General features: G+C 64.5%; 3 protein-coding genes across 9 annotated transcripts; 2 read left to right on the top strand and 1 right to left on the bottom strand.

Moving 5' to 3' along the window:
* The first annotated feature begins 83 nt into the window (after positions 1–83).
* SMTN (smoothelin) lies at positions 84–18,277 on the top strand. 6 transcript variants are annotated; one of them, XM_065738855.1, is made up of 22 exons: positions 86–204; positions 3,589–3,749; positions 3,834–3,927; positions 4,016–4,094; positions 4,182–4,483; positions 5,132–5,228; positions 5,436–5,692; positions 5,869–5,932; positions 6,793–6,888; positions 7,168–7,563; positions 8,297–8,583; positions 10,467–10,583; positions 11,590–11,757; positions 11,874–11,949; positions 12,054–12,221; positions 12,723–12,785; positions 12,921–12,987; positions 13,141–13,311; positions 13,387–13,510; positions 13,590–13,741; positions 15,072–15,241; positions 17,256–17,346. In XM_065738855.1, the coding sequence occupies exons 1-21, from the start codon at positions 154–156 to the stop codon at positions 15,214–15,216; spliced, it is 3,135 nt and encodes a 1,044-aa protein (XP_065594927.1). In that variant the 5' UTR covers positions 86–153; the 3' UTR covers positions 15,217–15,241; positions 17,256–17,346. The 6 variants fall into 6 exon arrangements, with proteins under 6 accessions (XP_065594929.1, XP_065594927.1, XP_065594928.1 ...); XM_065738857.1 differs by lacking the exon at positions 10,467–10,583 and having other exon boundaries at positions 84–204; XM_065738854.1 differs by lacking the exon at positions 15,072–15,241 and having other exon boundaries at positions 93–204; positions 6,796–6,888; positions 17,256–18,277.
* A 559-nt stretch (positions 18,278–18,836) lies between these two features.
* On the bottom strand, positions 18,837–20,156 carry SELENOM (selenoprotein M). The gene is made up of 5 exons (XM_065738893.1): positions 20,053–20,156; positions 19,944–19,979; positions 19,840–19,874; positions 19,417–19,495; positions 18,837–19,335 (listed from the first exon to the last, which is right to left on the bottom strand). Exons 1-5 carry the CDS (start codon positions 20,146–20,148, stop codon positions 19,126–19,128), a joined length of 456 nt encoding a protein of 151 aa, XP_065594965.1. The 5' UTR covers positions 20,149–20,156; the 3' UTR covers positions 18,837–19,125.
* A 124-nt stretch (positions 20,157–20,280) lies between these two features.
* On the top strand, positions 20,281–27,281 carry INPP5J (inositol polyphosphate-5-phosphatase J). Of its 2 annotated transcripts, none has more exons than XM_065738872.1 (12): positions 20,281–21,000; positions 21,653–21,763; positions 23,223–23,331; positions 23,981–24,097; positions 24,170–24,345; positions 24,602–24,713; positions 24,898–25,007; positions 25,237–25,420; positions 25,598–25,735; positions 25,967–26,059; positions 26,247–26,351; positions 26,442–26,561. In XM_065738872.1, the coding sequence occupies exons 1-12, from the start codon at positions 20,327–20,329 to the stop codon at positions 26,478–26,480; spliced, it is 1,968 nt and encodes a 655-aa protein (XP_065594944.1). In that variant the 5' UTR covers positions 20,281–20,326; the 3' UTR covers positions 26,481–26,561. The 2 variants fall into 2 exon arrangements, with proteins under 2 accessions (XP_065594944.1, XP_065594943.1); XM_065738871.1 differs by having other exon boundaries at positions 20,286–21,000; positions 26,467–27,281.
* Positions 27,282–27,733: the final 452 nt, after the last annotated feature.

The following is a 27,733-nucleotide window of genomic DNA, read 5'->3' as shown; positions in this document are numbered from 1 at the left end:
AAGAGCCAATGGCGGCGGCGGGCGCGGGCGGGGCAGCGCGGGGCCGGGCGGGAGCGGGAGTGCGCGGGGCTGCGGGAGCGGGCCCGGCCCGGCGGAGCGCTGCGGCGTTGTATCGAGGGGACGGTACCCGGGGCGTCGCGGTGGGCAGCCAGGATGTCCCAGGAGAGCCTGCAGGGGATGGACGAGGGGGCGTTGAGAAAGCTGGTGAGTGCCCGCCGCGCTGCTCCGAGTGTGCTGCGGGCTGCGGGGGGGGACGGGGGGCAGGAGGAGAAGCTCCGCGTACCCGCAGGTGGCATTGCCCCTCGGGCCGTGCTGCTGCGGGACCGCGGAGGGAGCTCCGGGCGCTGCCTCGGTTCTCTTCCGGCCGTGCTCGGCCCTTCGCTCGGGCTGTGACATCGGTCCGTCGGTTCCGTCCCCTTTCGGCCGACGGTTCCCCGCGTCCCGCAGCTCTCCCTGCGCGGTGCCGGGCGGGACGGCTCTGCCCGACGTCTGCCACGAGCGCCCCGGCTCCGCGCTCCCCGCCGGCCCGGCTCCAGCCGAGCCCTCCCCGGCCACCTGCTTCCTGCGGGCATCCCGGCGCTCCTGGGACGGCTTCCTGCCCGCCCCGCGCCCATCCCCGGGCGGCGCTGCCTGGATGCGCTCGTGGGCCGTGGATCGGCCGCGAGTGGGAGCGGGCTCCGGCCCACGCAAGGGATCCGCGTTGGGAAGCCGCTTTGAGCTAGCAGCCGGCTCCGCGGGCGGTTCGGTGCCGGAGCAGGAGCTTGGGAATGGAGAGCGGCAGGAAGCTGAGTCAGCTCGGAAACAACGTCCGCGGGGAACGGGAAAGGGCCGGGGTGCTGCTGGGACAGCGCAGGGGTCAGCGCGGGGTCCGCGCGCCCGCAGCTCCCGGCTGTCCTCAGTCCGCTGGGAGCTCGGCTCACGGCCCCATCTTCTGCCCGGAGCCGTGGGACGGATGCTCGGGGTTTCTCCCGGCTCTCCGCTGCCCACCCGAGGCCGCCGAGGCAGCGCTTCTCCACGGGGCTGTCCCCGTTTAACCAGAAGATGCTTCGCACCTCCTCGAGCCTTCCCAGCGCGGCGGTGCCCGGGGAGAGGCCGAGCCCGTGGCCCCGCAGCGTGCGGGCAGAGCGCGGGGCTGCACCGACGTCGGGTGCTTCTCTCCATCCTGCTGCGGCCGTGGGCTCTCTGGAGGACGGTGTTTCCCTTCTCCTGCTCGGCCCTGTGCAGCTGGAGGAAGCCAGCTCCGAGCTGACGTGAGCCGGGGAAGGAATTTTTTATTTTTTTTTTTCTTGGTTAGGTTTTGGCTCCGCTTTGCTGGAAGAGGATTAGCCCATATAAGGGAAAACTGCCTGCCTCTGCCGCCGCTTCCTCCCTGCTCCTCCGCTCTCCCCATCCCTCGGTTCCTTGTTCTCCTCCTCCTTTCTCCCAGCATCGCTCTGACGTCCCCGGGGTGCCACCATTGGAACCCGAGGACAGCTCGGGTGGGTGCTGGCTCCCCGCAGCGGTGCAGGTGCTGCTGCGGGGCTCGTCCCGCCCGGGAGCGATGCGGATGCCCCCTCTGGCTCCTGTCTCCCCGTCTCTGAGCTTCCCCGTGGCCGTGCTCCAGCTGTTCAGTGCCCCTCTGTGCGCTGCCTATCCCAGAGCTGGATGGAAAGCTTGGGCTAATTAGCGGAGCTAATTATGGCCCTCTGCTGGCGGACGCGCGCTGGGTTGAGGCAAGGCTGAGTGCTGCTGTGCTCGGGCATCACCAGGAAAGCAGCCCGTGGTGGCTTGCCAGCACCCTCCTCACAAAGCCACTTTGTGTGGGACGAAGCGGGCGTTTGCTCACAACCATTAATTTGCTGCTGGCTGGGCAGGGCCCTTGGGGCCCTGGCATGTGCCGAGCTCAGGGCTTGTCACTGCAGGGCCCCGCGGCCCCTTCCAGCCCTGGCTCCAGCTGTGGTTTCCGGCACGTTGCCCCACGGAGCCGTGTGTTTGCCGTGTGCTGGCTCCGCGCTGACGTGGGCTTGGGAGCTCCTGCTGCCCCACCGCCATCTCTCCTGCGGAGGAAAGGCCGAACCCTCTGGGACCCCCGTGCAGGTCAGACCCCATCCATCAGATGCCCACGGGAAGGGCACACCGTGGCTCTTCTTCTTCTTCCCTCCCTCCACGCTGCTGCCTTTGCACCCCAGCCACGAGGCTCAGAGCTCCTGCTGGGGTGCTGGGGCTGCACAGCACGTGGCTGACAATTTGTTCAGCAAATGGTCGGGGCCTCGGCCTCCCAGCATGGGGTGGAGGAGTGTTTTTGTGCCCTTACGGCCTTCTCACAGCTGCAGAGCTGCCTTGTTGCCTCCCTTCCATCCTCCCAGCCCTATCGCAGGGGTCCCTCGGGGAGGCTGTGGGTGTTTAGAGGGCAGCTCTGCCTGGCTTCACGTGGGGCTCTGCCACTGCCCCAGGACCCTCTGTGCACGCAGGGACAGGGGTTGCTGCAAGATGGGGCGGCCCCAGGGCCTCCTGCTGTGCCCTTGGGCCCCTCCTGTGCTGTCTGCTAGGACAGAGGCTTCTCCCACCAGAGCTGGGGCCGTTCCCATGCCTGGCTACGAGCTCAGTGGTGCTGAGCTCACTGACGCTGTGCTCTGGGACCCCGCTGAGTGCTGAGCCAGCAGGGAAAGGGCTGTCCTGTTGCAAAGGCTGTGACTCCGGATGAGAACCCACACCCTGCAGCATGTGGCACGGGGCTGCAGCCCCCGGCTCTGTCCCCGGGAGGCGGATGCTCGCGCTGCTGCAGGATGCTGATATGGGATGCTGATATCACTGCACGGCAGGGGGTGCTGGGAGGGACATGGGAGGGAGCCTGTTTGCCTTAGGCTGCGACTCCCGATGACAAGGATCCTCATTTCCAGCCCCGTGCTGACCAGCAGGAGCTGACCATGTGGGAGGATGTCCCTGGGGGGGGCAGCGTGGAAAATGCTGCTCCCAGATGAGGATCGGTGGCTTTGCTGGGATGGGCTGTGTCAGCAGATGCAGTGTGTCCCACGGGCCTGCAGTGGGCTGCAGCCTTCCCCGGGCTTCTTGCATTCCTGGGGACAAGAGCCGTGCTTCTGGCCCTGCAGTGACCTGAAGCTCAGTGTGTGGCTGGTTGGCCTGGTAGCGTCCTGTGGGAATGCGAGGAAGAGCACTGCTGCCTTCGCCCTTTGGTGCGGCCGCTGCTGCTCCCAGCGTGCCGGGCCCTGATGCTGACAGCAGCTGCTGCGGGTCACGGGGTTTATTTTTAACAAGCTCCATGGGAAATGGTTTCCCCGGTTCCTGGGCAGGGCCTGGTGTCCCGCAGCAGGGCTGTGCCTGCCTCGTGCAGGGACGGCTCTGAGCACAGGCTGCCGGCAGAACTCACACTGTGCCCTGCTCTGTGCGCAGTGCTGGGTGCCGTGCCCGCTCCCCCGGGCAGCATCCAGCTCTGGCCGACCTCATGTCCCATCCCACGCCGGGGCTGGGCCACCCCTCGTCCCCCGGAGCGGGGGCAGACAGTGCCAGGCAGTGTGCATCGGGCGCGTGGGCAGCGCGGGACACACGGTCCCATTGTGCCCAGCTCCCAACCCTGCCCTGTCCTCCCAGCTGGAGGCGACGCTGGACCTCGCCGAGCGACGCCGCATCCGCTCGGCCATCCGGGAGCTGCAGCGGCAGGAGCTGGAGCGGGACGAGGAGGCTTTGGCCTCCAAACGTTTCCGCACCGAGCGCGGCAGCCACCGGCAGGACAACAAGGAGAACTGGCTGCGGTGAGTACCCGGGGCACAGTGCAGCTCCTGTTGGCTGTGCGGGGCTTTGCTCCCACACCGCTCTCACCCCTGGCTCCGGCACAGGTCCCAGCAGCTGGAGGAGGAGCAGCAGAAGGCCCTAGCCTCGCTGTCCCGGGAACTTGAGTCCATCACCGATGTGGAGGAGCTGACAAAGCTGGTAGGTGCCCGATGCTGTGGCATGGGGGGGGGGGCCGGGAGCCGCTGAACCCTCCCTGTGCCTCACTCGTGGCTCTGCCCCTCTGCAGCTGCGGGCGGCCAGCGAGTACGAGGAGCGCAAGCTGATCCGTGCTGCCATCCGCAAGCTGCGGGCTGAGGAGATCGAAGGTGAGGTCCCCATGTCCTGGCTGCCCTGAGGCTGCTTGGGATGTGCCCAATTCCTTCCTGAGATTTACCTTCTTTGCTTGCACCCAGCTGCAGCCCTGGCTGGGAACGTGCAGAGCAGCCGCAGGGACGTTGCCGAGCCCTCAGCTGTGCCCACACGTGCAGAACGCAGCAGGAGGGATGATGCTGAAACAGCAGCTCTGGTCAGGAATGGAGGGAGCTCTCAGAGATCAGGCACTGAGCTGCCGGCCGTGGTGAGCGTGGAGAGCAGCACTGAGCCCGTGGAGAACAGGCAGAGTGATGCTGAACAGCCGGTGCTGAGCGCAGTGGAGGAGAGCAGCCGTGGGGGGGACACGGACAGGCTGCCTGAGGAGGAGCCTGAGCGCCCCACGGTGAGTGCTGCTGGGGGTGCCAGTGGAAATTGCTGAGTCCTGCTGAGTCCTGCTGGTTGGGTGTCCCCACAGGGACACAGTGCAGAGCTTCCGCTTGGGAGAGAGGGTGGGGAAGGGACAAGCAGTGGTTTGACTGCTCTGTTCAGATCAGCTTTTCCCTCTGGGCCTGGCATGAGGTTGGTGACATGGGAAGGTGACCCCATACCATTTCCTTCCTGGTCAGCATCTGCTGCCATTGCAGCACCCTATACACACAGCCATCTGTGCACAGGCATTTCCTGAGCAGCCAGCCCATCTCGCATCACCTGGCTGATTTCTCCTAAACCTAAGCCATTCCCATTAAGCAGAGACCACAGTGGGGTACAGGTTTTGGTACTGCCTCCTCCCTATGCATCCCTTGGCTGTGGTCCCCTCTCCTCCTCCCCCCATCCTGTAGTTATACTGGGATCTCAGCTCGTGTCACTCTGCCTTGGTGTTGTGCTTCTGTCATCCCTTCTCAGCACCACGTCAATGCTCTGGACACTTACCCCTCAGAGCCTTCTGCGGCATCCCTGCAGCAGGCTGTGAGCTGCTGTGTGTGTGATGATGTTCCACCCCTTGCCCTGCAGCTGTGGGGCTGGGTGGGCTCTCACCCCTTCTCTCTTCCAGGACCGTGGGGAGGATGAGGAGCAAGAGCGTGGCCGAGCTGAGCTGCAGGACCTGAGCAGTCAGCAGCTGAGAGAGCCCCAGAAACCCTCTGCCCAGGGTGAGTCCATGTGTACAGCATATTCCAGAGGCCCAGCCCTGCCTGAGAGAAGGAGCAAAGTTTGGAAGTGCAGGGAAAAGTGGGGTGTTAGGGGGAAACATGAGGATGGAGAGGGCTGCGGGGCGTCAAGCCCAAGCTGGCAGCCAGGTGCTTGCTTGTGGCCACAGGAGTGGGGATGCTGTACAGAGCTTCTTATCCTTCCTGCAGCCACAGCTTCGGGGACCCTGGTGCTCCTGGACCTGCATGCAGCCCCGCAGCCCGAAGAGCACACAGCAGAGGTGGAGCTGCACACCGAGCAGGCATCTGAGTGTGAGCTGCAGTGCCAAGAGAAGGGTTCTGGCAGCCCCTGTGCCACGCAGAAGCCCAACGTGGAGCCAACAGAGGCCCCGTGCAGCACAGGGCAGAGCCACCAGGCGGAGCAGCGCGGCCCCACACAGCCCTCTGCTGTCACTCAGAGTGGCCAGGTATGGGAACACTGCACCGGTGGGGGCTGGGAGCCACCCAGAGCACAGCCCCCACCCTCTCAGCATGGGGCTGGGGGTGGCACGCGTGGCATGTTGCCCCTGTCGCAGTGCTTGCCCCTCTGGGCTGCTTAGGTTGGGTTTTGATGGCTCACCGTGCTGCCCCTTTCCCCCTGCAGTTTGTCATCTGCGTGCGTGGCCAGGTGTCGGGGAACGCCGTGATGCCCCAGGAGAAGCCAGCGGGTAAGGGCTGCCCCAGGCAGGGGGCAGCTGGGCCTGCAGCACCCCTGGGCCCTCCCCCGATAGCCCCGAGCCGGGCGGCTGCCCAGGAGGATGCACTGCTGTGTGTGGGGCCAGGCCGGACCTGCTGAGGCACGGAGCAGGCAGCGGGGTGCCAGGCAGTGTTTACAAGTCCCCCAGCTACCGGCCGGGCTGCTGCAGGGCCATGAAAGGGAATCTGTGCGTGCAGCAAACCTCGGCCTTTTGCATTCTTTGTCCCAATAAGGCTGGGAGCCGAGCACCGGTCCGGCCCTGGCCCCCCCCCGGGGCTGTGCTCGCTGGCCTGGCCGGGGGCTGAGCGCTGCTCCAGGCCCTCCGTGCCTGCCTGGGTGCTCTTGGCAGACCAAAAGGGATGGTGTTAGGCAACTGGTGCCTTCGTGCTGCTGTTGGGAAAGTGCTTCCCTTCTGCTGTGCCAGGAGGAAATAAGGCCAAATGGGAGCTCACAGCTGTGGGCACGCTGAGGGTCACGGCCCTGCGGAGAGCCTGGCAGCGGGCACGGGCTCAGGCCTGGTGGCTGGGGAAGGGCTGAGCCCTGCTGCCCTTGGGCAGAGCAGGGGCAGCTGAGCAGCAGCTCGGCTCCTTCCTGCACACCACGGAGCCTGCACAGTGCTGGCTCTGCTGTGCCGGGGTCCCATGGGAGCTGGGATAATCACACAGCCCCTATGTTCCTCCCTCATCCTTCTGTGCCCCATGGGGTGCGCAGTGGGCACTGACCTCCAGAGACGTGGGTGTCACTGGGGGTGAGCTGACATCCTTGCTCCATCCCGTGCTCACTCTCTGCTCCCTCTGTCCCATTCCTTGCACGTGGACGTGGCCCGGGCAGTAGCACCCACCCAGAGCTCAGCACGGACCCCATCTCGTATCAACGCTCAGCGCTGGGAGCAAGCACCCTGCTCGCCGTGCCCGCAGGGCCGCCAAGGTGAGGGCACGTCGAGGTCACTGTGCTCTGTTTGGGGCTCCCACCCGTGTGCACGGACAGGCAGAAGCTCAGAGGGCTGCCAGGCACCCGGGGTGGGGGGTAGCATCCCCGTGGGCAGCGTGCGTGGGGGTGGCATGCGTTGGGGGACAGCATGCATGCACGGCAGGGGGTCTGGGGGGGTTGGGGGCAGCATGCATCGTGGGGTGCCCGGGCTGCATGCACGAGGTGGGGGGCACTCGACGTGGGACCCATCTGATCCAGCTGCTGTGTCCCCCGCAGAGCCGAGCCCCGTGCAGCGCTCCTCGTCGGTGCGGGAACGCGCGCAGCGCTTCACCCCTTCGGGCGCGGCCCCGGTGGGCACCGCGGGGCGGCAGCGGGCGGCGGGCGGCCCCGAGGGGGCGGGCGGCAGTGCGGGGCGGGCCGGGCCCGGCCAATGGCAACGGGGACCTCGCTCGGCCCCGCCGGGCCCCGCTCAAAACGCTCGGGGAGGCGGTGGCGGAGGAGCAGAGCATCGCCCGCCGCCTGCCGGCCCCCGCCCCGCCGGTATCGGCCCCACCGCCGCCCACGACGGCATGAAGACGTACTTCACCATCGAGATCAAGGATGGGCGCGTGCAGCCCCACACGCAGTCCGTCACGCCCCGCATCGTGGCCGCCCCCGGCAGCCAGCGGGCAGGTGGGCACCGGGCAGAACGGGAGCAGTGGGATGGAGGGCACCCGTGGGCTGGCAGGGAGGGGTTGGAGCCCGGAGGGGCGATGTGTGGTGGGTGCTACTAGGATGGGAAGATTGGGGAGCATTGGTGGGTTGGGGGATGCTGGGGGCCGAGTGTGGGCTCTGCAGAAGGGCAGGAGCGTGGCAGCCCTCGCCCTATGGCTCCGAGGCCTGTCCCCATTTCCATCTAGATGCCCCCTTCACGTCCCACAGTCCTTCTTCCAACCCTGCAGCCTCGTCCCCTCCTGACCCTGCAGCCCAGCCCCAGAGCACGGCACAGCCCCGAGCTCCTGCCCTGTCCCCACAGACCCGCCTTCGTGCTGGCTTGGGCATCGTGCAAAGAGCCATCCCTACTGCTGCCCCATGTGCCATGCAGCCCTGCCTGCCCGTATCAGGGCAGGATGCCTCTGTGTGCTCTCCGGGGCCGTCCCTCATGCCAGGAGGTCTTGGCTCCTGCTGGAGAGCTGCGGGAAGTGTCCATCTTAGGGGTGAAGGCGTGCTGGGGGGGCCTGGCTCCCCCTGACGCAGCAGCTCCCACATGCTTTAGCCGTCCCCGCTGCCCTCCGTGCACACCAGAGCTCGGAGCCCTGCTGCAGGAGCAGGATGCGCAGGAGCCGGTGCCTCCCCCCATCAGCGGGCACAGGGCTGAGCCTGTCGGGCTGGAGCGCTCCCCGAGTGCCCGCGGCTTCCTTTGCAGAGCTCACCCTGGGGCTGAGGAGCACTCCCATCCGCATCACCGCCATCCCCAGCAGCACCGGTGGCATCTGCAACATCACCACCAGCAGCACCGGTGGCATCTGCAGCATCCCCAGCAGCACCGGTGGCATCTGCAACATCACCACCAGCAGTACTGGTGGCATCTGCAACGTCCCCAGTAGCACCAGCAGCATCTGCAGCATTCCCAGTAGCACCAGTGGCATCTGCAACATCCCCAGCAGCACCGGGGGCATCTGCAGCATCACCACCAGCAGCAATGTCATCAAAGTGAGTGCTCTCAGGGCCCTGGGTGTGGGGTGGGAGCAGCCCCGTGCGTCAGGGCACGCGCTCAGTGCTGGCAGCGTGGTTGGGGGCACTGTTGTGAGGATGGGGGCTCCTTCCCACGTCCTTGTCCCCGTGCCCCCCTGTGCCACAGTGAATACAGATGCTTAGAGAAGGGAGTGGGCAAGGTGCGAGGTTTTGTGGGTCTCCCCCTCTGCTCTCAGCTACCTCGTAGGGTTGTGGCAGCTCCAGCCCTGTGTTTTCCATTCTGGGAATGAAGCTTGGCCATGGGGCCAGGAAGCTCTTCTAGGGCTCTGCTCCAGGGACTGTGTCCTGCAGTCCTCCCTGGGTCCCGCCTCTCCTCTCTGTGCTCTCCAGCTGTGCCTGCCTGGTGCAGGGGGATTCTTGGGGACAACTGGAAAAACAAACAAACAAAGAAAAAAAGGTGCACCCACCCCCAGCTCCGACCTGGGTGGAGATCAGCACACAGCCCTGGGTGCTGCAACAGCGAGGCTGGAGGTGCCCAGGAGGCAGCACGGTGCTTACAGCTCTTCAAGTGCTTTTATCTGCTGTTGGCCATCTAGGGCAATGCAGAGCGCGCGCGTGTGCAGTGGTGTTGGCAGGAGCTGGGATGTCCAGAACGGCGCTGCCTTGCTCATGGGGCCGAGTTCCTGCCTGCCTGCTTCTCCAGCCATGGGCAGGGTGCTGCTTGCTCTCTGTGGGCCCGGCTCGGTGCTCACCTCGGCCACCGTGCAGCCTGGTGTGGCTGCAGCAGGTGCTGCCTATGCCAAAAGTGCAGCTCTCTGCCCACGGAGGGTGGCAGCCCCGCACTAATGCGCTCACGCAGGCTTGGCCCTGCAGCCCGTCAGCTCTCATTAAGGTATTAGCAGCACTGTGCTGCGGGGTGGGTGCTGGGGACCAGGGCTGGACACGGCCTCCAGGTGTGCTGCGAGCGGGCAGGGAGGAAGAGGAGGAGGAGGAGGAGGAGGAGAAGGGGCTGTGGTGCCCTCAGCCCTGCCAGGTAGGGGTCGGTCTGACCCATGGTGTGCGTGGGTCTGGGGGCTGCTGCCTTTTGCTGGTAGTGCTGTGTGTGCCTCATGGGTCTGCGTGTGACGAGGGGAGGTGAGAGCCATGGTCACAGCCGGTGGCACTGCCCTGCAGCGGAGCTTGCCTGAGGCCGGGGCTTTGTGCTGGGGTAGGAAGTTGTGCAGGAGGGGCTGCGTGCATGCGGCGGAGCAGCGTTGCTGGGGTGGATCCTGCAAGATCTCTGCTACCGCCTGCCCGCCCGCCCTGCAGAGCCCCAGTGCTGCATGGCTGCGAGGACAGCAGCTGTCAGGCCGTGGGGGCAGAGGCAGGAGCCCGTTCCCCGCAGCAGCCGCCAGGACCCCCCCTTGCCGGGCCACCTGGTCCCGTGGGGCCTGGAATCACTTCCAAGTGTCAGCGCCTGCCTCGGCGCCCCTGCACGGGACCCCCGACTGCACTGCGACAAGAATAGCCGGGCCGGCCTCCAGCTGGAGGTGGTGCCCCCGCAGCCCCTATAAAGGGCAGGGGACAGCTGAGAGGGGCCCGCTGCGGCACCCGCAGCCCTGGAGCCCACCGGCACCATGCCGGGGCTCAGCCTGGAGGGCCTGGCGAGGGCCGGGGCGGCCGAGCTGGAGGAGCTGCGGCGGGAGCTGCAGGCCTTCGGGAAGGCGGTGGAGGGGCAGCTGGAGCAGGCTGTGCGGCAGGTGCAGCCCCTGGCCCGCGCCCTGCGGGAGCTGGAGGAGGAGCACCTGGTGCTGCGGGCCGAGCAGGCTCGCCTGGGCCGCCGGCTGGAGCTGCTGGCACTATGGCTGGCACCGCCGGAGCCCAAGGAGAAGGACCTCAGCACTCTGTTTCTGGAAGCACAGGACCCTTGCGCTCATTTTGAGGGCACCGAGGAGCCCGGCAGCCCGGTGGCCCATCCACCCACTTTCTCCAGCACGCGCCAACAGTCGACCCTGCACCTCTCCCGGAGCGACAGCTTTGTGAGTGCGGGTCCTAGGCAGCACCCGCTGGGGGGGGCACGGAGCCGGGGCCGAGGAGAAACCCTCGGCTGGGGGTGGGATGGGTGGGCAGTGTGGCCGGGATCAGTCGCAGCCCGCTGCCGGGCAGGGCTGCGAGCCAATGGTGCCTGCCTGCTTCGCATTGCTGGCGTGCCGGCTGCGGGGCAGCTGTCCCAGCCCTGGCGTGGGCTCGCCTTGTGGTCGTCAGCTCGCCCTGCACTGGCCCTGGGCTCTGTGCTGCTCCTCCTGCCCAGAGCTTCACTGCCATGCGCTGCGTTGCTGGCTCCGGGCTGAGCCACCGTGGAGCCAGCCGTACCAGCAACGCGTGCCCTCACGCCTGGCAGCGGTGTGGGATGGGGCCAGGTGTGCAGCGGGGCTGCCTTGGCCCCACACCTCCCACCCGCTGCCTCCAGGTCCTATTCCGGGCTTGGAGAGCTGCCCACGGCACATTGCTTGGGGGTCGCGCTGAAAGGGACTTGGTGTCCTGGCCGTGCTCCCGCGGGGGCTGAGCTGGCCTAGTTCCTGAGCGGAGATGACGAGGAGGCTCTTGATCTGCACAAGCTCTTCTTTCCACTAAGTCCCTTAATTCCCTGGAAATCCTTTGTGCTGCTAATGGTGTGCTTTGGCCTTGCCAGTACCTTGCCAGCTGTGGGGTGCGGGGTGCAGTGCCCCCCCCCCCCACTTCACATGTGATGGCAGTGGGTCGTGGGTACCCACAGGCTGCAATGTGGGGGCATTCTGGCAGGAGGTACAAGAGCTCGTGGGGTCTCCTGGGGCAGGGTGGGCTGCGGTGTGCTGAGCATTGGGGATGTGGCACTCCACCTGCATTGGTCACTGCTGACGTCCATGGTGTTCCTGCCAGCCGTGGGCTCCTATACCACACAGTGCATCTCCGCTGTCCCTGCTGCCTGTGGCACTGGACGAGCATCAGGTTCATTAGGGGGACGTGGGGCTGGTGGGGCTCAGGCCTGCGGTGCTGTCCTTGCAGCCCATGGAACCAGAGGTGGTGGTGGTGGAGCAGCCCCAGGCACCGAGGCTGGAGCCGGAGCTGCCCAATGGCATGGAGAAGGTCCAAGTGAGGGAAGCGGAGAAAAAGAGCAAGCTGAACGTTGAGGAGCTGAACAGGATCGAGGACGAGGATGTCCTGGATAAGATGGTACGTCCTTCACTGTGATGGTGTGGGCTTCTGAGGGCGGGATGCAGGCTGGACACAAGGGGGCTCCGTGCTGGGTGGGAGAGAGGAGCTGTGCTGACCTCCCCTTCCCCCCGCAGCTGGATCAGACCACAGACTTCGAGGAGCGGAGGCTGATCCGTAACGCTATGCGGGAGCTGCGCCAGCGCAAGCGAGGTACTTGGCAGCTGGTGGGAAGGGGGAATGCTGATACCCCCCCCCCCGTGGGGTCGCAGACCTTACATCTCGCTGCTGCCACCATCTCCCGTGTGCATTTGCAGACCAGAGGGAGAAGGAGCGGGACCAGCGGCTGCAGGAGATGAAGAGTCAGGCTACAGCGAGCAGGGCTGGCCACAGCACCGAGACCACCACCACCACGCAGAGCTCACAGTCAGCTGATGGCTCAGCCCGCAGCACTGTCACCAAAACCGAGCGCCTCGTCCACTCTAGTAAGTGCAGGGCTCTGTAAGCATGCTTGCTGCCAAGGTTTACCACTGTTCTCTGTCTGCTGTTCTCTGTGCTTGCCCTAGCTGGGACCCCTGGTGTTTCCAGCATCAGCCCAGCCTGTGGTGTGTACCAGGGGAGGGGACAGCAGAGAGAGCTGAGCATCTTCTGTTGCTCTCCCTGTACAGGGAGCTGACGGCATAGTGCACGGGGTCAGCTGCACCCTGCAGAGAGCAGGACCTTGGCTTAAGGCCGGGTTTTGCTGCCTTTCCTTGGTCAGCTTCCTGCTTTAGGAGCACATGGGTATCTCCTGGTTCTCCCAGAGCCTTCCTGGGGCCTGAGCCCTAAGGGATCTGCTCTGATGCCTTCCCACCTGATCCACACAGAGCTTCTGTGTCACCCCATGCCTGCACAGGATGTCTCCTTGTCCTGCTGTGTGCACACAAGGGTAGTTCACAGTGCTTGGTCCTTAACCCAGCTGACCCCCTTTGCTTTCTCCCCTGCAGATGATGGCAGCAAGACTTCCCGCACCACAACCATGGAGTCGAGTTACGTGAAGAGATCAGACAGTAAGAGCTTTTGCTGCCTTTTCTCAGTGTCCACGGGGGCACTGCTGCTGCACAGCAGGTAGCAGGGCCTCCCCAGCCTGCCCAGCCCTGCTGCTCCATGGCTCCTGCCTGAGACCTCTTTCTTGTTCTCTGCAGATGGCAGCAGCAGCACTTTTGTTCAAACCAAATCATCCTACAGCTCATCCTCCAAGAAGACAGGCAGGTGAGTGGCCGTGACACCAGCCAGGACCTTGAGCTGTGCTGGTTCTGTCCTAGGCATGCAGAGTTCTCTGAGCTACAGGGATGATGAGGGGCGGAGAACCCTGGGCTATGCATGTTCCTTTCTGAGCTGAAGCTCCGCCTGTGTCTCTTGCAGCATCTTTGACCGGGAGGATGAGAGCTCCTCGAGGCAGAGTAGCCTGGCTGCGCTGGAGAGGCGCCAGGCTGAGAAAAAGAAGGAGCTGATGAAAGCTCAGAGCCTGCCCAAAACATCCGCCTCGCAGGCTCGCAAGGCCATGATTGAGAAGCTGCAGAAGGAGGGCGGGAGGTGAGGACGTGCCGGGCACGGGGCAGCTGGGGCAGCAGGCATCACGTGCATTAACCTCTGTGTTTTCTCTCTCAGCTCTCCAAACCCTGCAGCACCACGTGCAGCTGTGCAGCGCTCCTCCAGCTGTGGCGTCCCCAATGCCAACAGCATCAAGCAGATGTTGCTGGACTGGTGTAGGGCTAAGACCCGGGGCTACGAGGTCAGTGCTGCCTCCTCTCCCCATCCTGGGCCAGGCTGGGCCAGTCACTGTTCCCCTCGGTAACTTTCCTTCCCTGCAGCACGTGGACATCCAGAACTTCTCCTCCAGCTGGAGCGATGGCATGGCCTTCTGTGCTTTGGTCCACAACTTCTTTCCAGATGCTTTTGACTACAGCCAGCTCACACCCCAGAACCGCCGTCACAACTTCGAGGTGGCATTCTCCTCTGCAGAGTACGTAACTCTGGTGCTACCACGTGGGCTGTGGGCATGTCCCACGTGCAGGACAGTTCTCCCTCCTCCTGCCTGGGTGCAGGAACGTGGGCAGGGCTCTGGAGGAGCTGGCCATGCCCGGGGCTCAGCGCCTGTTGGCATCGCTCCTTTATGTCACACAGTGAGGTTGGGGAAAAGCAGACTTGGGTGTACTGAGCCCCGAGGGGCCTACAGTACTGCCCAGTTTGTGCAGAGGTGGTGGGCGTGGGACTGGGTGTCCTGGGCGTGGAACATAGAAGCCAAAAGCAGGGCAGGCTCTGTGGGGCAGGGCACCAGCCATGCGCGGTGCAGTACCTGGGGAGCTGGGACTGGGGTTTGTACGTGCAGGTGCCTCCTTCACGGTTGTAGGGGCTCAAACACCGTTGCAGCTTCTCAAGTCTCTTCCCTCCCCTTTTGCTTCTGGTTTTCCTGGGTGCTGAGAGATGGGAGCGCATCCAGCTGGAGGGCTGGAAGCCAGGCCCTCTCTCCTTCCTTCTGTCTCTCCTCCCATCCACTCCTCCTCCCCTCCAGCACCCTGCTGGCCTCGCCTCGGGCAGGGCCAGGTGGGTTTCGGAGGGGTCCTGTCCCCACCTGCCCGGCAGGTGGCAGCCAGCTGGTGCTCAGTGCGGCGGCACTGGCCGGGAGCTCCCGGCAGCTCCCGCGGTGCTGTTGAGTGGAGCAATCGGGAATAGGGGGCCGCGTGCCTGGGTCTTGGCGCTCCTATTAATTGACTTTTTGCTTTAATTGGGACCGGTGCGTGGACTGAGAGAGCCATCGATCTCTCCGGCCTGGAAGCCAGGTGGCCTCTTGTCCTTCCTCCTCCTCCAGCTCTTGTGAGCGTCTTCTCCCGAGCTTCCTGCACCAGGGCTGTGCCATGCGGTTCCAAGCGGAGCTGGGCAGGATGCTGGGCTTGCCCAGCCCTCCTGGCTGCTCTATATACGAGCTATATAGAGCGCTGCTCCGCTCTGGAATTCGCTCCCCGAGCACCGGGCGCGCCAGAACACATCACTCCCTCTTCTGTCTCGTTCTGTCATTCCCTCTGGACCTCACGCCTGTCCACACTGCTCACCTGCCCTCCCATCCCCTGCTTGTGAGCCCTGCCCCCCCCAAGTCACACTGAATGGCCTTGGAGCGCGGCGGTGCCTGGAGCCGTCCTGCCCCTGCATCGCGCACCCCCAGAGCATGTGAGAGCAGAGCAGCATCTGCCCGGGGAATGGGAACTGCATTGATCCGTGTCTCTTGTTTTCTCTCTTTCTCCCCTCCCCGACTGGGCTGCGGTCACTGGCTTGCCCCTCTCTCTCCCTGCCCTCAGGAAGCACGCAGACTGTCCGCAGTTGCTGGACGTGGAGGACATGGTCCGGATGCGCGAGCCAGATTGGAAGTGTGTGTACACATACATTCAGGAATTCTATCGCTGCCTGGTCCAGAAGGGGCTGGTAAAAACCAAAAAGTCGTAGCCCATTTTCACCCCCGGGAGCGATGGTGAGAATCTTCCTGTCGATGTACTGCCGCACACCCGCCCACCTGCGTCCCACAGCCTGGCAGGAGGGCCGGGGAGCGGCCGCTGGGGCACAGAGTGGGGTGTACTGGTGGGAGAGGGTCGAGTCTTGTTCCGGGAGCAGGGTGGACGCAACAGCACAGGTCTGCTCAGGTGATGGACAAGCCCCCATAGCTCCCACAGTGCTCCAGCCTCGCTGCCTGCACTTGCTGCCTCCTGTCTGGGGCAGCCTCGAGTCCAGTCCCGGGCACGCAGAGGCTGCTGGCTGCAGTGGGGGGCTGCAGCCGGTGCTGTGCTGCGGGGTCAGGCGTGGCTCAGAGCGCTCCCCTCCCATCGAGGTGCCGCCTGCTCATATATGGGCAGGAGAAGGAGAGCCTGGAAAGTGTGACTCAAGGCTGCAGTCCTGCCTCCTCTTGCAGTGTTTGTGCCTGTCTTCAGGGGCATCCTAGCTGGCACTGGAGCCTCCTCTCCCCCGGCTCTGCACTGCATGAGCACACCGAAGCCCAAACAATGCCTTTATAAGGGCAGAGCCTGTCTCCCTGTCCTGCCTTAGCTTTTCCATCACCCTGGCTGGTGGTAGCAGAGGACCTGCTGTGCTCCGGCGGGTGCTTTCCCAAGGCCCTGAGTGTGGCCTCCTGGGCTTGCCACATCATGCAGTGGGGCTGCTGCAGGCTAGAGCTCAGAGCCTGTTGCTAGCATGGCTGTCTGAGTTCCAGCTCTGCAGCATTAACCAGGAGAGCGGGGCACGAAGAGCAAGGCCCCAGGCTGGACTCCAGCCTTCCAGCATGGCTGCAGCACCTGGGAGGAACCCAGGGGCCAGGTGGCTTTCTTTGATCCCAGTGCTCCTTGCACCCATGCCTCCCTGTCAAGGGGCTGGTACCAGCTGTGGGTCTGTGCCAGTGCCAGCCCAAAGCTTCTTGCTCTAGAGACTGTGTGGGGACACCAGAGCACATGATGGGCCCAGCAGGGTCTGCAGCTTGGCATGAAGGGGAGGGGGGATTTTGTGGAGGGTGTCAGCCAGGGGTGTCTGATCCTCCCAGTACAGTCGGAGTTGTCCCATTGAGCTGCCCCCTGGCTCAGCCTGCATGATAGCGGGACCTGGAGGAAGGCTTTGTGGGCTCTGCAGGACCCTGACAGGGATGGCTCCATCCCTAGCCCCTGCATGGTGGCCTCAAGCCCAGGATCAGTTTCAGGCTGCTCAAGCCCCGGCCCTGACCTCAGTGCTGGTGCCACCGCAGCCTGTGCCCTATCAGCCAGCACTGGCAATGGCTGCTGCAACTCTGGGCACTGTCGTCCCATGGGTGGGCTCCCAGACACACCCTGCCAGCCCCAAGCCCTGAAGAGCCATGTGAGGGCAGGAGCTGTCCCTTCCCCTCCCTCTGCACCCTGCCTGGCTGCAGCAGCAGCCCCAGCTCGGCCAGCAGCCCTGGCACCAAGGAGCCACCTGGGGCCTGGTGGAGCTGGGGAGCTGCACCTTGGGGTGCAGGCTGGCAGCAGTGGGACAGGGGTAGTGCTCGTAGCCAAGGGTCAAAGTGAGCAGCAGTGTCATCCTGAGGCCGGCTTTGATGGCACAGAGGGCCCTGAGGTGGAGAGCAGCTGGGGAAGGACCCAATGCAGGCAGCATAGTGACTCCAGCTGGGGTAGCCATAGGCCATGGCTGAAGCCATTGGAAGTTGTGCGGCTCCGGCAGAGCGGTGCACACAGTCGGGCCCAGTCCGGCCTCTCTGGGCTGGGATCCAGCAGCTGGGTGGGAAGCGTGGCCAGGAGTCAGAGAGAGAAGAGCAGCGTGGAGTGAGGTTGCTCCGGCAGCTCCACCTCGGTGCAACAGCAGAGGGAGCAGGCCCAGGAGGGCTGCGAGCAGGGCAGGGCACGGTTGGCAGGGCACTGTGGAGGCAGTGGGGTGAGCGGTGCTGCCATTGGGCTGGGGGCAGCGGTGCCTGGTGCTGGCGGCCCCAACCCGGCCTTCTGCAGGCATGCTGAGGCCCCGTGTCTTCACAGGATGCTGGCGGACTGCGTGCCCCTGGTGGAGGTGGAAGACATGATGATCATGGGGAAGAAGCCAGACGCCAAATGCGTCTTCACCTACGTGCAGTCCCTCTACAACCACCTGCGTCGCCACGAGATGCGCATGCGGCAGAAAGAGTGCTAGAGCCTGCCCCGGCCTGCGGCTGCCCGACACCTCACTGCCCCCTCCCTGCAGGGACGCTGGTGTGCGGAGGAGCTGCTGCCCCATGGAGAGGCTGGCAGCGGGGGTGGAGAGGCTGTGGGGCTGGCGCTGGACAAAAGTGGGAGGCTCCTGGGTTACCCGTTGCTTCGGCCTTGCTGGAGCTCCTCAGTCAGTGTCTGCCCCGGCTGGCTGCCAGCTGAATGTATGGGCAGGGCAGAATGGTGCCAGGCGGGTGCTGCCTAGGATGCCACCCTCCCTGCAGCCAGCTTGGCTCTCCTCCCCTCTGCCATACTCTAGTGTGTTAAGTTATTCATTCTCAAGTTCATTTTACACGGGCAGTGCCCCTGCTTCCCCAGGGAGGCTGGGGCAGCGCAGTACCGTCGGGCCCTGGGCCAGCGTGGGTCTGTGTGGCTCAGCCCACGGGCTCTGCAAGCCAGGGCCCAGGTGGGCGCTGCTGGTTTTGGTGCAGCTGGGAGGCAGAGTGCCCTGCTCCCCAGGCGGCCTGAGAGCAGTTCTGGGCCCCCTGCAAGGAAGCCTCTCTGCCCACCACAGTCCCTGCTTGGTGCCACCTCCCTGGGGACGGCCCTGTGCTGACACTGCTTCCCACCGCACACACGTGCCCAGGGTGCTTCCACGGCGGGGACCTGCAGCACCCCCGTGCTGGGGAGCTGGAGGGGAGCGGGGAGGGCCCCAGGGAGCGTGGGGCCAGGGCCAGGGCCAGACAGCCCCCGCGCTCCTCCCCAGCTCTGGGCACCTCGTGCTCAGTGCCACTCGCCCCTTCACCACAGTCTACACCTGCGTTGACACGTGTACCAACACCAGCCAGACAATAAAAGTTTATTCTATAGGGTGATTCTTCTGCCTCAGGTTCTTCTCCCCAACCCCTCCCAGCAAGCAGTCCACTGTCTGCAGGGCCACTTCTCACCCCGGGAGGGTTTGCAGCCCCAGCTGCACAGAGACCCCTCAGCTCTGCACCAGAGGGCCCAGAGCTGGGCTAGCACCCTCACCCCTTGCCCCCCCTGGGGACAGCACAGGAACTACGGAGTGCCAGTGGAAACTGCAGCCAAAGCAACCCTGCAACCCCCTTCTGCCTCTGTTTTGCAAGCACGGATGTGCACCCAACTGAGACTGCCCCAGAAAAATGACAAGGTGCAGCTGGTGGTAGGCAACGGCTTTACTGTGTGCTCGACAGACACAGCTCTGCTGGTGATGTAAAGCCACACCTTCCCAGGAAGCAGCCGTCCCACCTCCAGGACTCAGCACATCTACCCTCAGCACGTGGAGCTTTCTGCTGAGAGTTTCATCCTGTCCTGTGCAGGTAGGATACTGCTGTCCAGCACCAGGAGTTGAATGAACCTTGGGGCACGGGAAAGGAGCAAGAAGATCTCTGCTTCTCCTTACTAATAGCTGGGCTGCGTGGCTCAGGGGCAAGGCAGTGACAGGCACATAGGCTCACTGGATGTCCCCAGTGCTCAGGAGCCCCTGCCCAAGGCTGGCACCACTCAGGACACCCTTGGGACAGAGGCTACAGAGCACCAAGCACCAATGGCAGCAGCAGGGATCATCTCTCTGCTTCCTGCTCACACTCTTGCCACCCCATAGCATGGTCCCCAGCCCCGTGGGAAGGGGCACCCGTCCCAACGCCCTCATCCCCACACTCTAAGGACTGACTGCAGAACCTCCTACCCCTGGCACTGCTCACTACAGGTCTGGGTGGTCCTTGTCCTGTTCAGACAGGGTCTTGCTGTCAGCTGCAGGAGCTCTGCGGGGCATTAGGGTGGGCAGTGGTTTGGCAGGGGCAAACTGGAACTCCTCGGGCACGGGGGCTTCAGGAGTCTCCTTGCGGTAGAAGCCCAGCTCCTGCACCAGCTGGTTGATCTCCTCCCGGGTCATGTCGCTCAGGGGGATTCTCTGCACAGAGACAAGGAAGCATCGTAGCTCCATCAACCCAGGTGCTCTGCAGCCATGCTCGATGCTGTGCAGCCCACTCACCTCCAGCTCCTCGTATCTGAAGCTGAGCAGCACGAGCTCAGGGTCGGCGCCGGGCAGGTGCTTCATCTCCAGGTTATGGCTGGGTGATTTGTTAAGGAGTGGCAGTGCCAGGTGGGACAGCCCCATCCCCCCCATCCTCCTCCCATCCCACCTCAATCTACACCCTGTTCTAGTCCCTGTCCAGTCCCCTGTGCTCATCCTAGCTCACCCCCGCCCCCGTCACATCCCGTCCCCATGCCGTCACATCCTGCCCCCTCCTCGTCCCATCCAGTTCCCATCACGACACGCCCTTATCCCATCCCAGCGGGTCCCATCCCCATCCCCACCCCGACCCCACTCCACCCTCATCCCTATCCCATTCCTCTCCCACCCCACAGCCCTCCCCAGCGCATTCTCCCCCCCCCTCCAGCCCCGCAGCGATACTACAGGGGGATGTCCTGGCTGACGAAGGCCTTCACCTGCGGGCAGAGCGGCGCGGCTCGGGACGGGCCCAGCTCGGCCCCCCCCCGGCCCCGTTAGGCACGTACCTCCGGCAGCCGGCTCAGCCATCACCCTCCGCACGTCTGCGGGCAGACACGGCGCGGCCCGTCACGCGCGGCCCGTCACGCCCAACCCCGACCCCGCAGCCTCACCCACCTCCACTTTGCCCCGTGCCAGACCCCGTGGCGGCCGCCGCTCGGCCCCCACCGCCGCCAGCAGCAGCAGCAGCAGCAGCAGCACGGCCCGCCGCATGCCGCCACGTCGCGAGCGATCCAACCCCGCGCATGCGCGGCGCCGCGCGTGCACGAGGCGGCGGCCGCGCGCTCGTGCAGGTGCTCGCGTCCCCGCCCCTCCGCCGTGACGTGCGAGGGGGCGGGCGCCGCGCAGGTGGCGGGGGGCGCGCGGTGAGAGCGGGGCCGCGCTGGGGGGGATGGAGCGGGGCCGGCGGGGCAGCGCGGAGCAGGGCCCGGCCGCCCTGGGCTCGCGGCCCGTCTCTCCGCGCAGCCCCTCGCCCGCCGTCGCCCCCCCCGCGCTGCTCGTCCCCTTCGGCTCCGAGGGCCCGGCCCCGCCGCCCGCCGCGCGGAGGAGCTCCCGACCCGACGCCGCTTTCGAGCCGTTCTCCCCGCGCCCGCCGTCCGAGGGGGCTCAGCCCGGCTGCGGGCGGCCCGACGAGCGGCTAGCGGGCCGGGCCGCGCAGCTCCCGGCGCTGGACGTGGGCAGGGCCCGGCCCGAACCGCTCTCGGTGCCCGCTCCGCTGCCCGTCGTGCCGGGCGTCCCCTCGGGCCGCGTCCCGGTGCTGGGTGCGGAGCTCGGCCCCGCGGAGCCCCACGTCCCCGGGAAACCGCTGCCCAAAGCCGAATCCAGCGACCACATCTCGGCCTGGGCCGCTCCCCGCGCCGTGGGGCTGCCCAAGGCCGTGTCCAGCGAGTTCCTCTCCGCCGGGCGAGTCGGGCTGGGCAAGGCCGTGGTCCTCGCCAAACCGGAGCCCGAGGAGCAGCCCCTGTTCGGGAGGTGCGGGGCGTCCCTCAGCCCGACGAGTGCCGGCGGATCCTCTGATGCTCTCCTGGGCTGCACGGGGACGGCTGCGGAGGATGGAGCGTTCCGGTGAGCTCACGGTGACGGTCAGGGGACATCGGGACCCCTTCTGCATGTGACATCGATATGGGGGAACGTGGGGTCAGAGCCCGCCGGGAGCCCCACTGAGCCGGCACGGAGCAGCGGCCGTGTCCCCTCCGTGGGTTGGGGCTGCCCTTCTCATCCCCCTGTGCTGGCCTTGGGTGGGGTTTGGGGTTGAGGGACCCTCCGAACGCAGCACGATGTCCGGAGGATGGACGTGGTGCGCTCCGGGTGGAATTAGAGGTGACACTCTCTCGCTGAGCTCTCAAAATGGTGTGGCACTTCTGTGCCACGCTGCTGGAATTGGCTCCTGTGTCACCGAAGCAGCCTGCGGGCTGCTGGCGTTAATGTGCTGTGACGGATGGTGGTGGCTGTGTGCTCTGAAGGACACTGCTGACACGCGATGCACTGCCCAGCTCCGGGCAGGGCGCAGCGGGGGGGGCCCAAACCCCCACGCCTGGGAACGGGGGTGGGGGGGTGAGCTCTGTATGGGGAGGCAGTTATCTGGGGATGTCCTGCTCTGGTTGAGCTGCTGCAGCCTGCTCTGCCTGGGGCAGGCACCTCGTGGGGGGGCTGGGTTGGAGGACAGGGAGCCCTTCTGAGCCCAAGCGTTACTTCGTTCTCCTTTATTCCTCCTAAGCATCACAGTGGTCACCTGGAACGTGGGCACAGCTATGCCCCCCAGCGATGTGACTTCGCTGTTGCATCTCAACACAGGCGAGACGAATGATGCAGACATGATTGCCATTGGGTAAGAGAGGTGCACGGCCCCGGGGGGGGGGGCTGTGATCGAGGGTTTTCTCATAGTCCTGGGGGGGACTCAGAGTGGGAGAGCTGCAGCTCCAGCCCGCTCTCAGGCATAGGGAGCAGGGAGGGGGTGCTCACTGTCAGTGAACAACGTCGTGAAAGGTGATGGAAAATCAACTTCTTCCAAAAACATCAGTGCTAAGAGGAGCTGAAGCCCTCAGGTCCCAAACAGCCATGAGCCACCCCCTGCACAGCCCACAGGTGGCTGTGCCAGGCAGAGTGTGGCCTCGGGAGGTGCCTGGGTCAGACCTGGAGAGGCTTTTAACTGCCTGCTGGATTCCACTGGAAGCGTTCTCATCTCAGCTCTTGTCCGTGCTATGTGAGCCTCAAGGGCACAGATCTGCTGCTCTCTCACAGCTGGCTTGGCTCTGTGCCTCTGGCAACACTTAACTGCTGGCAAGGCGGCCCCAGGTTGGTGTGATGAGGCTTTTCTTGGCGTGGCCAGCCAGGCGAGTTGAGCCAGAATTTTAAGAGAAAACCAGACCCTCAGGGATTGCCATGGAGCATCCAGATCTGTGCCAAGAGCACGGAGTTGCTGCCTGTTGTACAACCTCTGCCCTGCGAGCTCCCTGTGCACAGAGTGGAGGAGCTGTGCCACCGGTGGGCTCCCTGCTCTGCACCTCCACCCACAGCAGGAAAAGCACGATGCAGCTGCAGCACTGTGCCAGCACCCATCCCTTGGTTGGGGTCCCCTCAGCCTTATGGGCAGACCCCACCTGCACGGATTGGGGCAGGGGTGCTGCTTGGTGTGAGGGACTGGCTGGGGCTGTGCTGTGGCCGGGGCACAGTGTCCCGTGCTGGTGAGCTCCCTCTGCCTCCACGGTGCCTCTGCCTGCCCGTGTCCTTCTTCTGACCTATGTCTTTGTGCCCGGGGCACTCGATATTTTCGGGCGAGGCATTTCCTGATTCTGCTGTTCTCTGGGGATGCTCTCCTTCCCTCTGTTCTCTAATTGCTGAGTGGGGAGGAGCACTGTTAACCTTCTGGCGCTGCTGCTCTGAGCTCGGTGGCTAGGATGCGTCCGGACGCCCTGTGCTGACGTACTGGTGGGACCTGGCTCCTTTGCAGACATCCATGCAGCTGATGTGTCCCGTAAGCACCTAGAGATAGACTTTAGACTGCTGCCCAGCCTTGTGCAGCTGAACTGCTCCTGCTTAGAGGGCTGAAGCATTGCAGCTTCGCTGCCTCTTGTGCCTCTTGCTACCCAGCATCGCTAGCGTGAGGATCTAGCTGGTTTGTGCTCTAAATCCAGGGTTCTCCCTTGGAATGCCCTTGCAGCTCTGTCCTTGGTTGCCTCTCCCAAGGAGCTCTCCCTGGCCGGGATGCAGGTGCCTTCCTGTTGTGGCTGAGGGACCCGTCTGGGGTCAGACAGGCTCTGCAAAGCACTTTGTCCTTTCTCTCCCAGGCTGCAGGAGGTGAACTCCAAGATAAACAAGCGCCTGAAGGACGCCCTGTTCACAGATCAGTGGAGTGAGCTCTTCATGGATGTCCTGAGCCCCTTCCACTTTGTGTTGGTAAGGCAGTCCCAAAGGGGCTGGAGAGACAGCTTCCCCCCTGCTCCTGCCAGCCAGGCAGGGGGGCACAGGGCGGGTAGCAGGGCAGAGATAGATGGCAGGTGTGCAGGAGGAGACCTGACTAAAGCAATGCCACTCAGCCCTCTGAGCAGTGCATGGAATCATAGAATCGTAGGGGTTGGAAGAGACCTCAAGAGATCATCGAGTCCAACCCCCAAGCTGAGCTGAAGGTGAATGGGGCATTTTGGCAGTGTGCTGCCTAGCTTCTGCCACCCTGCTCGCTTCTCTAGTTGCTTTTGGCTTCCCCTGTGGTACTCTGGGGACACACCTTGTTGCCCACTGTGTTGCACCAGGGTGAGGAGAGGATCCAGCCCACGCTTCTGGCAGCAGCCTGCAGATCCCAGGGCAAGGCTCAGCTCCTCAGGCAGCTTGCTGCACAGAGTACATAAGTCCTAGTGTTGCTGGGCTTGTCTCAGTCTGTGGTCGAGATCCAGCAGAGTATGCCTGGATCTGTGAGCTAAATGTGCTGCTAAGCCCCCTGAGAGATGGGCGTGCAGAATCGTAGGTGCTGCTCTGGCCTGGAGCTGTCCCTACCCTTGCAGGCTGTGCTGTGGCTATCATCCTGCTACCAGCCCTGCTCCTGTTCCAGGTCAGCACAGTGCGGATGCAAGGTGTGATCCTGCTGGTGTTTGCCAAGTACTACCACCTCCCCTTCCTGCAGGACATCCAGACAGACTGCACTAGGACAGGGCTGGGCGGCTACTGGGTGAGTGTGGTCCCAGGGGGGCAAGAGGGGGTGGGGAGGGGCTGCCTTCCTCACAGCATCCAATTGCATCAGGGCAACAAAGGAGGGGTGAGCGTCCGTCTCTCCATCTTTGGGCACATGGTGTGCTTCCTCAACTGCCACCTGCCAGCACACCTGGAGAAGGCGGAGCAGCGCAAGGAGGACTTTGCCACCATACTGCACATGCAGCAGTTTGAGGGAAGGGCGGCCAGTGGCATCCTGGACCATGAGTGAGTACCTCTGTGCTGAGGCTGTAGGGCCAACCCTGTGCTTTGACCTCCTTCAAATAGTTGGATCTGGCTTCTGAATCCGAGCACAGCTTGGAGGTTGGTCCTGGGTGGCAGAGCTGTGCAGTGAGATGCAGTGCAATATGCTTCAAGGAGCCCTTGTTTGCTCTGGGGGCACATCCAGGCCTGGTGCAGTTGCTGGCACCCTCACAGGGGTAGGGGCTGGTTCCTGCCCTGCTCACCACCCTCCTGCCCACAGCCTCGTTTTCTGGTTTGGGGACCTCAATTTCCGCATCGAGAGCCTTGACATCCGCTTTGTCAAGTATGCCATTGACAGCAACATCCTGAGCCAGCTCTGGGAGAAGGACCAGGTGAGCAGGCCTGGTGTGCTGCTGGGTGTCTTCCTGCAGTGCCCATGCACGGGCTCTTCCAGCTCATTGGGGAAGTGTACTCCCAGAGTGTTATTTCCATTGGAGCTGTGGGTGTCAGCAATTCCTTTCTGGGTGCGTTGGGACGAGCTGGGGCCATGGAGCCTTGCTGCTCTCCTGCCCACAGCTGAACATTGCCAAAAGCACCTGGCCCGTCCTGAGCGGCTTTCAGGAGGGACCCCTCAACTTCCCCCCCACGTTCAAGTTTGATGTGGGCACCAACAAGTACGACAGCAGGTAGGAGAGCAGGCTGTCAACGCCACGGCTGGGGTGCAGGGGAGGGGGGGGGCTGGGACACAGCCGTTGTGCTGGTGCCAGTGCAGGTCTGTCCCTGCAGCTGCACTGAGCTGTGCGCCGAGACGAGCCGCATCCCCTGCCTGCGTGCTCCGTAGTGCCAGGGGGAGGCAGGTTGGGGTGGAGCCCACTGCCCCCTGCCAGGCAAGAGATGCCCCTCTGTGCCCTGCAGTGCCAAGAAGCGAAAACCCGCCTGGACTGATCGCATCCTTTGGAAGATCAAATCTCCCAGCGCTGGGGCGAGCGGGCGCCGGCCCAGCCGAGGTGTGCTGTCAGTGAGCCAGCTCTGCTACTGCAGCCATATGGAGTACACGGTCAGCGACCACAAGCCAGTAGCTGCTGTCTTTGCCGTGCAGGTGAGCCTGCTGAGGCTCTGAGTGAGTGTGTGCCCCGTGTGTGTGTTTCTTATTTGTGCTAGGCGGGACTGCTGTCACGCCACCGTGGCTGGGAGCGGTGGGGGTGCTGCTCTTGTAGGGCTGGTGGCAGTGCTCTGGTGTGTGGCCGCCTGCCCTTACCCACCATCTGCATGTCAGTTTGCTTCCAAGGCAGACAAGCCCCCGGTGGAGATCTTTGTGGCTGATGAGTGGATCAGGCCTGAGCAAGCAGTTGTCAAGTACAAGATGGCTGCTGGCTTCCACCGGAGCTCCTGGGACTGGATTGGCCTCTACCGGGTAGGGGCTGGGGTCCTTTGCAGTGTGATGTGATCCCCTCTGTAGCTGCCCCGTCCCACAGGAGTTGGTGCACGGCCTGAGTCTGAGCTCTCCCATTCTGGAGAGGCCACGTTGCAGGCACTGTGGATCCGGCACTTCTGTCTTTCTCCCTCTCTGTGGGCTCCATGTGGCCCGTAACTTGCTGGAAGAAGGGAAGAGCAAAAGCATCAGCTCACCTCCCTTCTTCCACAGGTGGGTTTTCGGCATCCTAAAGACTATGTGTCCTACGTTTGGGCCAGGAGTGATGATGGAGAGCGCTGCGTAGAGAAGCAGCTGTGTGCACAGGTGAGCAGCTCCACAAGTCAGGGCTGTTTGTGCCCTGGGTGAGGCAGCAGCAGCCTCTAGGACTTCGGGATGGCCCTGAACGCCCCGGGGGCAGGGAGGGAACCTCACTGCTTGGCACTGTATGGGTGTTGGGGCTGGAGGTGGCTGGGGGCAGCCCTGGGCCCAGCCCCGTGCCCACCTGCTGCAGGTGATGTTCTCAGAGGAAGGGCTGCCCAAGGGGAAGGGCGAGTACATCCTCGGCTACTACAGCAACACCTCCAGCAGCATCGTGGGTGTGACAGAGCCCTTCCAGGTCAGCAGTGCCTCGAGGCAAAGGGGGCTGGGGAGGAGGGTTCGGCAGGGCATCCTGCTGCAGTGCCCCACAACCCCCTGTGTGGGTCAGGGCGCGGTGCTGATGCGTGGTGCAGATCTCCCTGCCTAGATCCGAGGAGGGCAGCAGCCCTACGGACAGTTCGGGCAGCAGCTCGGAGGAGGAGGATGACAGCACGCTTGTCCTGCTGGCTCCCAAATCCCGCAGCCCCAGCCCGGGCAAGATGAAGCGGCACCGGAGCCGCAGCCCCAGCCTGGCCAAGTTCCAGGGTCTCATCCTGCGCCCATCGAGCCGTGACCGGGCCACCAGCCGCAGCCCCTCCCCACAGAGTCGCCGCGGTCTCACCGGGGACATCCCTGCCATCCACCTGCCCCAGCTGGAGCTGGGACGCCGCGGATCCAAAGCCAAGGAATCGGGGCAAGTGGCCAACAGCCAAGATAGCAGCCCGGGCTCCTTTTACCAGACTGTGAGAGAGCCATGCGTTGCCCGGCGTGCTGCTGTTGACAACCCCCTGGCCAGGGCTGACCCCAGGAACCTGGGCCTGCTGCCTGCGCTCCGCCTGGAAACCATTGACCAAGCCATGGGCCGACGGAGGGAGAGTGCAGATCAGGGCTATCCCTGCCGCAGGATGAGCCCCACCAGCCCTCCCTGCAGCACTTCCCCGAAGGAAGGGGGCAGTCCCCGGGAGCTGGACAGCTACAGCTGTACCATGGGGCGCTGAGGCTGTGCTCTCTCCCTCCTCGTAGCGTGCTTGCTGTGTGCTTTCCCGTGCCACGTCCCTGCTGAGCCATCCCTCTCCCTTATTTATTGCAGTGAATCACCCCTGCAACCCTGCTGCGTGCCTGCCCTGCTCCTCCCGGGGCTGCAAAGGGGGCACAGGGGAGGGGGTGGTGGTGAGGGAACCCCTCGTGTGTGTCAGAGCTGTGGGACAGGTGAGTGGGCCTGGGGGTGGGGGGATGGTGCTGCAAGTGAAGATGTTTGGGCCCCACCCTGGGGCACAGCACTGCTGCGGGCACCCTGCAGATGGGAGTTTGCTTCTTTCCTGCCCCTACCACTGTGCCTCGGGCTTGGACATAGTGTGAGCAACAAAATAAAGCATCCCGCCTGCCCCAGCTGCACTGTGCTTATTGCAGGGGGTGTGTGTGTGTGTGGGGGGGGGGGGGGGGGGAATATGCAGTGCCCCAGCACCATACGCTGTGTCACGCTGCCCTTTATTTGCCTTATGCCACACACAGGGACTGGAACCCCCGGGGCACGGCACCGTGCTCCAACCTCTACAGCTCAGGGGGGGACCTGGCTCGCCCCAACCCCCCCCTCTGTTGGGCCAGAACCGGGGGTGGGGGTCCTGGCACCATCCTTCCCAG

This window comes from Cyrtonyx montezumae, unplaced genomic scaffold (genome assembly GCF_038088225.1).
Source record: "Cyrtonyx montezumae isolate F1298 unplaced genomic scaffold, pur_monq_1.0 scaffold_23, whole genome shotgun sequence".
In the NCBI taxonomy this organism is placed as follows: Eukaryota; Metazoa; Chordata; class Aves; order Galliformes; family Odontophoridae; genus Cyrtonyx; species Cyrtonyx montezumae.
Note: the sequence above shows the minus strand (reverse complement) of the source record. Positions and strands in the feature narration are given on the sequence as shown.

Coding starts and splice junctions, on each gene's coding strand:
- SMTN (XM_065738853.1), top strand. CDS start 154: ATGTCCCAGGAGAGCCTGCAGGGGATGGACGAGGGGGCGTTGAGAAAG. Junction 8,584..10,466: donor CCAGCAGCAATGTCATCAAA/GTGAGTGCTCTC, acceptor CTGGAAGCACAG/GACCCTTGCGCTCATTTTGA. Junction 12,786..12,920: donor TTACGTGAAGAGATCAGACA/GTAAGAGCTTTT, acceptor TGTTCTCTGCAG/ATGGCAGCAGCAGCACTTTT.
- INPP5J (XM_065738871.1), top strand. CDS start 20,327: ATGGAGCGGGGCCGGCGGGGCAGCGCGGAGCAGGGCCCGGCCGCCCTG. Junction 24,346..24,601: donor AGTGGCATCCTGGACCATGA/GTGAGTACCTCT, acceptor TCCTGCCCACAG/CCTCGTTTTCTGGTTTGGGG. Junction 25,736..25,966: donor ACTGGATTGGCCTCTACCGG/GTAGGGGCTGGG, acceptor CTTCTTCCACAG/GTGGGTTTTCGGCATCCTAA.